This window comes from Pagrus major, chromosome 16, assembly GCF_040436345.1.
Source record: "Pagrus major chromosome 16, Pma_NU_1.0".
NCBI lineage: Eukaryota > Metazoa > Chordata > Actinopteri > Spariformes > Sparidae > Pagrus > Pagrus major.
The window spans coordinates 6741376-6752467 of record NC_133230.1 but is presented as its reverse complement, the minus strand read 5'-3'; the positions used below and the strand labels follow the sequence as shown (position 1 = coordinate 6752467).

Genomic DNA, 11092 nt, shown 5'->3' with positions numbered 1-11092 from the left:
AGTTAAAACAAACGAAAGAAGATAAATAAATTAGTTAAACGACACATTAAAGAAAAACAAACACCATTCTATAAAAAAAAGCATATTTATTAGTTCACACAATGGAGCAGCGCCTCGACATGATAACAGTAAATCAAAGCAGAATGTGTCCAACATATTGGAGAACAGATGGGTGAAATGCAACTGCAACAGTATCAACAAAGGCATCAACGAAGGAGAAAAATACAACCAAAGTTTTATCATGCAGTATGTTTGTGCAAAACCTTTCTGTTCACAGCTCAGAGTTCCCCTTCCAAACACACACACATAACAAGGCAGCAGCTCCTTGCTGATGGAATGGAGGGGTTTATAGACACATGTTGACAGTCTGCTGGACCAGACACCTGTAGGCAGCAGAACTGTGAGCGAACGAAGTCAGACAGAGAGGCGTGTGGTCTTTATTTCACCAGTCCGATCTTCTTTGCCTCCGTTTCATATATCAACAGCCTCCACATTTTTACTATGAAGACTTCTGCTTCTTCATCGAGAACCTAAACACAAACAGGTCCACATCAAAACAGGTCAATGAATCCATTTGTGACGTCTTATATTGTGTCATATGAGTGTTTTTAGTATAAATCAACCATTATTATTCCAAAGGAGAAGTACGAGTCAACTTACCATAGCAACATCATCAAGAATACCCTGAGGGGTGCTGTGTGCCATCACCTGGAGAGAAAAGAAAAAACATTCAGTTATTAAATGTGCAGTGCAACACATCAACACACACACTCACACTCACAAAATTATAAATAAGTAAAACTCAGAAGCTTTCATACTTTCATTTGGAACAAGCATTTTAAATTACAGGTATAAACAGTGTGAAACTTGGAGAGTAACACAGCTGATTGGAGATGAGTTTCCTCATATAAGAGAAATAGTCACAAACCTTTGAACAGACAAAATCAACCAGTGTGGGCTCCTCCTCGCCGATGTATTCAATAATCTTCTTATTGATCCATGGTCTGATGCGGCGATCCATCAGAGTCTACAGAGAGAAATATCAGAAAATGTAAACATAGCTAAGAAACTCAACACTACTGCAACAAGTTAATTATTACACTCTTTGACATTTTAAACATTATAAAATGTACAATGTTAATAAAATTGTTGCCAATCAAACAGCCAGAGGCTCTTTACCGAGTCGACCATAGTCCAGTCCAGAGGGTAGGAGAAGAGCTCCGGCCGGGCAGTGGGGATCTTCTCAATAAGGCTCTTTATGTGCTTGCGTTTCTCCTCTGTGTTGATGCTGCCTTTGGCCCCTGATATTTCTGCCCCATCCAGCCCCAGACTCTTGTCGTCATCACCGTAGTCCAGTGGAACCAGTTTCCTTTTGCGAGGCTGCTCATCAGCCTCTTCGTCATCAAACTTGTTGAAAACACTTTCCACGGTCGCCAGCTTCTTTCGCTTCCCCACGTTGAGCTGGCTGGGACTGTTGGTGGCGCCTGGAGAAGAGAAAACCAGTTTATTTTTCTGGCACGAAGCAGTAGTGCTAACAAAATAGATCCCTCCGTGTCTTTAGTTTGATACTGTACTCACCCAGTTTGAGACTGAGACCGATCTTGGGCCGGTGTTCCTCTGGAGGTTGGACCTCGGGTGTGTTCTCGCCTGGAATGATGATGCCGCAGGGAGATTCGTTGCCGGGTGAGTTTGGAGTCGCGTTCCCACTGGCAGAGGACACCGAGGGAGCAGTAGTGATTGGTCGCATGATGGGTTTAAGTTGCGGCTTGGCCTCTTGTGAGTCCTCACCATCGGGGTAGTCGTCCTCCTCTGCTTCCACGTCATCATCGTCCGAATGCTGCTGGGGGGGTCGAGGCATCGGCTCTGCGGGCCTTCCTGACCCTCTCTTCTCCCGATCCCGATCCTTGTGGGACTTCTCCTGGTTCACCTCCTCCTCAGGTTCAAGTTTCAGAGGAGGCTGTCGCCTGCGCTCTGCCTCCTCCTCCATCTAAACAAACAAGACATGACACATGAACAATGACTAGTTACAATGGACCACATTGCAGGGCAGATGAAAGAGCTCCGTGCCACAGTTCAAAGTTACTTGGAGAAACCAGATTAATTGCAGGACATGTTTCATTTTGTGATTCTTTGTTCTCAGCGTAACCACTTTACGAAAGTGCACGGAAACACAATGACTGACTCACCCTCTGCAGCTCAGCATCAGGATCAGGGTGGCCTTCAGCCAGAAGCCTCTGCCTAATCTCCTCCAGTTCCTCCTTCTCCCTCTTCCGGTCTCGCTCGTCCAATTCTGTCTCCTTTTCCCGATCACGCAGTCGCTTCTGCAAGGCGCTACCCCTGAGAAAGAGAGCGAGAAGTCGAGTAATGACAAATGCAAAACACAAGAAAAGTTTCTCCTCCACACTTCTAAATGTGCATGAAGATAATAACCTGTAGTATTTTGGGTCGTCTCTGTCGTCGTCGTAATCTTCAAGGAACTCTTTCAGTCTTTTGGCTTCTTTCATCTGAATTTAATCACAGCAACACACATACATAAATCCAGCAACTCTACATATCTGCCATCATAATGTCCAATGGCAAGGACTATCTGCTACAATTTGATTTCATGTGTTAAGCATTCACGTGTACCATTTCACGACGCCTCTCGTCCTCCCTCTCCGTTTCTTTGCTGTAGTCACGGGACTTCTTCCTCTCCCGGATCTCCCAGTTTTTCAGCCGCTTTGATAAGACACAGAAAAGAAATTCAGTCAGGAAATAGTAAAAGACAATCATTAAATATATATTTTTTTGTGTTCACCTTGTTAAACATATGTTTAATCAATCAAAATCAAAATGACAGAAGAGAAAATAGCCATACTTCTTGGTAAGCCGCCTCCTTGTCTCTGAGCCTCCTCTCAAGTCTCCTCCGTTCGTACACGTCCTCCTCATCTTCCTCTCGGTCTCGTTTTTTATCTTCTCTAGTCCTCTCTCTGCAGAAGACAATGGGATACTGGTGTTAGCCTGATTTATCTTAAAACTGATATGAGAAGAAAAATGTAAAGAATTGAAGAAGTGTCGAGCACTTATTTCTCGTGTAGTCAGTCTTGTTGATTTGGTTTGAGCCAACGCCAGCTGCCAAACGCAGAGCTGCACTTTACAACACAGGTTTCATTTTATGTTATTTACATGAGTCGGCACACTTGTTCTCCTACATGGAATTACAGATATTTGCAGCATCTAATGGACCTTTCAATTATATCAAAAAAGATGTGAAGCCAGTTGAACTGTGTGGCCATTTTGGAGGCTATCCTCATGTTTTCCCCCTCTGTTTATGTCTAGAACAGTCACTAGACAGGTTTCCATCCAAATCAAATTCTGGAGTATCACAAATTTATATAAATCTAAAAAAAAAAATCTACAAAACAATACACCTGTACACTGTGTCAAAATGAATAAGGTGCTTTGACGTGCATTAAAAGGGCAACTGAGCATCGAGTATGACATCACTGACCTCGATCTGCTGCGATCTTCACTGACATCTCGACTCCTCTCGCGCTCCCTCTCTTTCGTCCTCTCCCGTTCGCGATCCCTCTCGCGGTCGCGATCCCGGTCTCTGTCTCTTTCCCGCTCCTTGTCCCTCTCTCTCTCCCTTTCCTTCTCTTTCTCGCGGTCGCGGCGCTCCCTCTCGCGCTCCCGCTCTTTGTCCCTCTCTCTCCTTTCCCTCTCGATCTCCAGTCGCTCCTTTTCCTTCTTTCCTTTTTCCTCCTCCAGCTTCTGCAGGAGCCCAACAGGAAGAAAAAGGGGAAAAAAATAATGTGTTACTAGACTCTCAACATCAAAAAGATCACACTTAAATACATAAATACACAGGTTTTGAGCACTGAAAATGATTTTGACTCCTCACATACTGCCATGACTCATTGCCTTGGAGAGGCTGGCTGCTGCAAGTGAGGAAGTCCTCTTATCCTTGATGTTTCCTCCTGGAAGAGTGGTCCGCTGCTTGAGCAGGTTTAATGCAGATACTGCTCAATTCAGGACACACTTACTCAAAACCATAAATTGCAGGTCAATCTTGAAAAGCACCAAAAACTGTAAGGGAATAGCTTCAGGAAGGAGTTACAGGAGGGGAACTACCTCTAAAGCTTTTCTGATGTTTTTAGCACTTTTTTTTAGCTCTAAACATTTATATTATTATATTTTGTTACATCAAAGTGTTGTGCATGGATCACTTCCTGTCCTGGATCCAGTATTCAGCCCTCCCCTTGACACATACGCTTATTATATTGAGTGATCTTTTTTCACATATGTAACAGGTCAGCTCGTCCTCTGTGGTTACTATGTGCTCTATGGTGATCTGAGATTATGCTCTGATGTAATAAGAGGCCATTCCAATACAAACTCAGCTGTAGGCAAACACGTATTGGTCAAACCCATATCCGCCTATCCAAATCAATGTGCGCTCCGGCAAATGATGAAAAGCAATAGATTTGACCTGATGTAAGAGATATTGTAGGTTCAAATGCATAATGTTTGACATGCAGAGAGAAGGGTTCTGTTGGAAATGGGGCCCACTCATGTTACGAACACACTCACGCTAACATAAAGCACTTAAGATAAAATTATTCACCAACTGCCAAGTAAGCTTGGGACCATTAGTACACAAGTTCGCTCAGTTTTAACTATACGCATAAGATCAGCACTATATAATGCCCTGGTTTGGTCTTGCTTGGGGGTGCCAAGTGGATTAAAACAAGCCCAAGCTTAATGTGGCAAATGGCCCGACTAAGTGGATTACATAATCAGCTCCCATGTCTTCAACGTGGTCATCTGAGACGCAGGGGAGCTGCGCCAGAATGCAGCGCAGCAGTGTGAGAACTCTCTATGCAGAGTGACCGACCCAGGAACAGGGAGCACATTGTATTGTTCACTCCTTTTAATTTATATAGTAAACTTCTGCTGTATATAGATCATACTTGTAATACAAGAGGACACAGATTTTCTAATGTTTTTTTCCACAGCAGAAAATACTTGAAAGTTGTGGAATGAGAGAAATGATTATACTCACTATGCTGATGTGTTTTATTTGCTGAGATCAATCAAAGTTGACCAGACGTGCTTTTACACCAGAGATCCTGTTCAGCACCAGGTAACTCTTACAAGATCAATTATCTCCGATTTGCAAATTTCCAATAGTGACTATTTATATATTTAAGCCAGCATATCTGGAGCTCTAAATAACTAAATAAGTACTTAATTAGGGATGCAAGGATATAAGATTTTATTGTGGATTGTGATACCAACAAATTCATGGTGGTGAACTTTCATAATCTGGATAATCGGGACAATTGTAAATATTCTCACGAGTTACTTGGCTAAATAATGTACAATCCTATACTGATTGTCTGATTTATTTTGAATTGCCACAAGGGGGAGCCTGCATCCTTCCAATAACTCCAATATCCTGAGCCTGTCACCATAGCTGAGGGCTCAGCTTGCCCTGGATTCATGATTGTTCGTGAATCATAATTATTTCTGCACGGATAATCGTGACATGAACTTTTCATCCCATGACTACACTTAAAACTGACCATTTGTCTGCTTTCTAAGTGGTTCACATTGACATAAACATCATGGTATTTTCTACAGACTGTTTTGGAGCTATCGGTGTGACACTTACAGGTGATGAACTACGGTTTTCAGCGCTTCTCTGCCCCTACACATCTTACAGGCTACGTGTGGGAGGAAAAGCAGGTCAAGCGTAAAGTCGAAATAATCAGGAAAAATTATACCTGTGAAGCAGTTTTTCTAATAACAGTTCATCCACATAAATAACATAAAAAACTTTTAAAATTCATGTCCGAAACAAGTCAGATACTGTATTCCATTTTACCACAAGGAAATTAGTGAAGGCAGTCTTACCGGCAGGTTGACTTCTGGTGTCTCTCCGGTCTCTCCAACCCAATAAATGGTTTTTAAAAAACAGAGTAAGGCCCACAGTTCAAACAGTCCTCTGACTGATTTAAAAAAATATGTACCAGCAGGTAATGTTCAGTGCTGTACATCTTAATTGGTTTATAATACTCAAAGGACGCTGTATGAAATGTGGGTCTGCCAGCTGTTGAGTGATAATAAAAAAAAATAAAAACAAGGAAAGGATTGGAGAGATCTGATCTGATCTAGCTAGACTTGATTTAAATGTGTGAACCATCGTTAGCATTTTCGTCCAGCCTGGAGGGAGGCTTTTAAAACATCTAGGAAATTCACAATACCTTACAGGTTATCAGTTAACCATCTGGCTCCGAGAACTTACCTCATGTTATATTATTCCATTTACCGAAAACGCTTATTGTGTGGCTAGTTTGGAACCAGTGGTGGACTGTAACTAAGTAACTTTACTTATGTAATGTACCCAAATTTAGATACTATGCGACTGTATATCCTCACCTCGGTAGCAGTGTTTCAAATTGGGATTACGTTACGACTTCAGAGTAACGTCCAGTTCCATGAGGCGTTTACATTATTTTGTCCCTGCAGCTTTGTCTTCCTCGCTCAAACACAAATTATGTCAGGGTGACTCCCAAATACACTCATAGATTACATTTGTTGACCTATTCTGTACTGATTAACTAAAGGGGTAGAGGTAGAGTCAGTGAGACACAGAAAAGAAGAAAGAAAAAAAGGTAAGAATCATAAATGGACTTACCTTGTAAGTCTTCAGACCACAGAGTGCTGTGGAGGGGCGCTCCCTGCTTTAGCAAAACTACAGGCTGCAGTTCAAACTACTGCAGTGGTTAGGCTCATTCAGTCTGTGTGTGTTTTTTCAAACACATCATTTATTATCAGAGGACCTGCAGAGGTTCACTGAGCTCCCCAGCTTTCTGAATGCAAGTACAACAAGCTACATTTGGACGTCATTTGCAATTTGTACATCCCAGTTTCAAAACCAGTACCAGTGGCACTTGTTTCCCCGAGCCCACGTGTGAATAAATTTAATGAAAGTGAACTGAGAGCCGGCTGCCCCTCTGCAAACCCTCCAGAAGGGAGCGCCCAACATGAGTAAAGAAGAAAAGAAAGATCATACTTACATCCTATCCTCGCAACTTTTTCCAAAGCTGAGATTCTGAGATTCATCTTGCTCTAGTCACCAAATGAACTCTACCACATTGGTGGGGTTTAATCAATAGATTAGCTTTAGATGAATTTAACATTTTATCCATGCACTCTGTGTGATGACTTTAGCTTGTGCAGAGCGAAAACCTTCAGTCTCAAATCAGTATTATGAATAATAATAACGATTGCCCAATTTGGAAATAGTGACAGATACCATTAAGCCATTTATGTGTGGTCCACGTAGTATTTGAATACTTTTATAGACGCTATGAAATCTTCGAATCAACATCTACCACTTTTCATTCCTTTTGTGCATTACTTTCACTAACTAATCCAAATAGATGACAGTAACAGAACAGTTGTGGAGGAATTACCTCCATAAATCAGATAAATTACAGCATAATTTGCTGTTCTCCTCCAAAACCTAAACTAGAGTAACAATAGCAGTTTGATACATTACCTTGTGTGTGTCGCGAAATTTACTGATCTCTCTGGAAATCAAGTCTCTCTTGTCATCCTCCATCTCCATGGCATTGATATCCTCCTTACGCAAAGGGGAGAAAGACAGGAAGAAAACACACTAAGTACACAGCGGTTACCAAAAACAAACTACAAATCAGAATACGTTTATATATTTGCGATCAGTACCTCCTCTTTCTTCTCTTTCCGCTTCTTGTTGCGAGGTTGACTGTCACCGTCCTGCGAGGGAGCGTTGAGCTCACTGGCATACTCTCGGATCAGGACTTCTATTGCCCCCTTCACAACCTGGTCACGACGCAGGGTTTCTTCATGAAGAACCTCCTCCTCATCTTCATCTCCGTTATTTGCCCCACTACTGGCTCCCTGTGTGTTAAAGGTGGAAAAATGGGAGAAATAAACATTAAACCCAATTTCACAAAATGATCAACGTTACAGAAATATTAAATGTGTCTTTTACTCAGCAGGTGAACAGCGTACCCCATTGGCACTTCTCTTCTTGGCCTTCCACTCGTCTAGCTGGGCCTTGGTCTTGGCATCTACCTTGACCAACAGCTTCTTATCTCCTAAGAGCAACTCGTGCAGAAGTCTGAGGGCTCGCAGTGTCGATTCAGGCTCCTTATATTCACAGAACCCAAAAGCTACCAGGGATTTGAGAGCAGATACAAAAGTTAATTCCACAGATGTTAAAACAACATACCACATAATTGGAAATACTTGCTGTGGACACAGTATGGGATTTGAAAGATAATTTGATTTCACATTCAATTTCAAAGAGACTCTTTCTGTAAATTAGTCTCCAAAAAAAGCATAATTGTATCTACTCCATTCTTTGGACTCTGCCACATAAAGTAACATGCATTCACATCATAAGAAGATGGTTTAAAGGTGTCGTTCCCTTTTTGCTGTTACCTTGAAGTTTCCCAGAGGCACCTTGGACCCTTTTCCAGCTTAGAACAATACCACATTTCTACAAAAGAGAGCAGAAGAAAGGAATTATTTACTTTCCTATTACAGATGCTAATGTTTAACTTGATGTGAGTGATGGTTTGTTACAAAGACAAAAAGAAAATACATGGCAGGTGAACCGTCTGTCTGTTACAGGCTTCAACCTATCAGATCAACAGTAGGGGAGTGCTTTCATCAGCAGAGCCACTTGATAAATGCAACTCTTGCCAGAGCAGTTGAGAGAAGAGCAAAAGATGTTTTCCATTCAGAAAAGCCTTCATTGCCTTTCCTTTCTTTGTGTTTTTAAATCAAGATAAACTCCATTTCTGATACCACAGATGCTGCAGCAGCATCTACACTGACCTCTTTAGGAGCCACCGTGGTTGTTTGTTGCCGATAAATGTGGTCAACCAACTACAGCAAACATAAATATGAGAGCACAAGCTATGCGCCATGGGTATGAATGCACTGTTGTACATTTCAGAGATCTTTCTCCTGTTAATGTAATGTCTTTTATCTTATGGACATGTTTGTGTTCATATTTTCCTGGGTGAGACCAAAGACAATTTTCTTACTTTACTCTGACACATTAGCTTCTGGAGATTTATCGGAGGTGATGGTTGATTCAGGGAGCTGTTCACCTTGATGAGTTGTCAGAGGTTTGAGTTTGTACACACTGCAATACTTGTCTGTCACCTGCAGCAGGTCACTGTCACTGCCTGTTATTTTATCATTCTGCTCTCAAAATATTCACAGCTAGAGTTTCATTGAACATTTGCTGAATAGCAACAGACGGAGCGGGTGCACTCAACTCACCGCTAGAAGCTGCCTGACCAACATGTCAGACGCCTTTTCAGAGATGTTCCCTACAAATACAGTGGTGGTGGGGCCACCGCTGTCATCGATGTCCTTGGCTCTGATGGTGCCAGGGTCCTTCTTTGAAAGCATCGGCTTCTGCGCTACAGCAATTGAGGTCGGGACAAGTACCTGCAACGTCAGATTACATTTGAGGTATTTAGGTGTTACTTTTAATCAGAGCAAGAATAAAGACAACAGAGGAATGAAATGCAAAGACTGATTGAGTAGTAGCCTTGCTCAAGACCTGAGCTACACTGTTACTGTGTAATGATTGTGTATTTAATAGCAGGTCATGCAGATCAGCTGGCGTAAGGTAGGAACTCCTGTTTCTAACTCACTGTGGGTGTTGGGGTCACTACGCCCATATGAACCGGGATCATGGGAGTACCTGAAACAAAATACAAAAATCAGACCACAAAGTAGTTAGTGTAATCTTACTTATGGCTACTATATTTATAGGTATTTCTCTATAATTTCATATAATCATTTCCTGGTACAAAACACTACCTCTGAGGGAGTTTATTGGCTCATTTTGTTTCCTGATTAGGCCATTTTCAGCAGTATTCTTCTGTTAACAGGTGTTTCAGGCTCATGAAATCACAGTGTCAGCCCAGTGGCTACACATTTACTGCACAAACAACTTCATTTCATTTGTTTACACTTAATATCACCCAAGGGACCCAGAGCCTGATTCACAAACAGACAGCTGTTCCTGCTGATGTGACCACACAAGTATTAAAAGGTTACCTGGCGGGACAGTCGGGCCAAATGCCCCGAACTGAGGAGGCGGGATCCTGGGAGGTAATTGCGGGATGCCAATCTGCTGGCGGTTCAGCGGAGGAGGGTAAGACATCCTGACAGACAGGCAACCTACGGAAGAGAGAGAGGATGTTAAAACTGAGGAGGAGGAAAACGTGATGGACGTTTTACAGAGTTACGCTAAGCAATGTCAACAATCATAGTAGCATTAACATTCAACACACACACATTACCGCAGCTGACTGTCGACGTTACAAACTAAACAGGTGAAATATCGGCTAAATCGACGTTAACTAGCTAAATTAGCTCATGCTACTTAGCTAGCTAGCTAGCTAGCAGCCTAGCTAACACACACTCTGTGGCCTTGCTAGTTCGCATTAGCTGCAGCGGTCATGTACGAGTTTACTCACCTGCAGACAAGTTTAAAATAATAACCAGTGTTTAGTAAACTATGGGTTATCCAAATAAAAGTCCATTAAATACGGGAAACACGAACACGCAACGCCAAAGATTAGCGTTAAAATTGTCACCGGTGCACTACAAGATCCCCTCTGGATACAAATAATTGGGAGCTATTCTTTTCGAAATGCATCATGGGAAATCACGGGGAGGCTTTGGCTTTGCTGCCCTGAGTTTGGTCTGTCAGGTTGAAACAGGCAGCTCCTTAATCTGATTTTGGACAATATCTCCTGAGGGGCTGCAGATTTTCTGTCCTTTTTTATCAACCGAGTGAAAGATAATGTCTGAAATACTTGCCATAAAGTATTAAGCGTGTAAAGACTCAAATGGTCTGAATATATTAGCATAATTTGGCTAAATAAACTCAAAAAGATTTAATCCAAAGTGACATACTTTATAGTTTTCTGGCCATCCACATACATGTTGCATATGTGTGGGGGGAGCAAACAACAATAAGGTAATTCTTGGACCAATTCTTCCACCTGCACTATCATTTTACGTA

At 42.0% G+C, this 11092-nt stretch overlaps 1 protein-coding gene across 4 annotated transcripts; it reads right to left on the bottom strand.

Annotated features, from left to right (window-relative positions):
- Window positions 1–72: 72 nt before the first annotated feature.
- On the bottom strand, window positions 73–10672 carry rbm25a (RNA binding motif protein 25a). Of its 4 annotated transcripts, none has more exons than XM_073482881.1 (19): window positions 10542–10672; window positions 10120–10242; window positions 9711–9760; window positions 9331–9501; window positions 8479–8536; window positions 8047–8207; window positions 7738–7932; window positions 7550–7633; window positions 3491–3753; window positions 3063–3131; window positions 2858–2969; window positions 2629–2718; window positions 2431–2504; window positions 2187–2337; window positions 1579–1987; window positions 1180–1484; window positions 929–1027; window positions 661–708; window positions 73–530 (listed from the first exon to the last, which is right to left on the bottom strand). In XM_073482881.1, exons 2-19 carry the CDS (start codon window positions 10223–10225, stop codon window positions 438–440), a joined length of 2538 nt encoding a protein of 845 aa, XP_073338982.1. In that variant the 5' UTR covers window positions 10226–10242; window positions 10542–10672; the 3' UTR covers window positions 73–437. The 4 variants fall into 4 exon arrangements, with proteins under 4 accessions (XP_073338982.1, XP_073338983.1, XP_073338984.1 ...); XM_073482882.1 differs by having other exon boundaries at window positions 7550–7630; XM_073482883.1 differs by lacking the exon at window positions 3063–3131.
- Window positions 10673–11092: the final 420 nt, after the last annotated feature.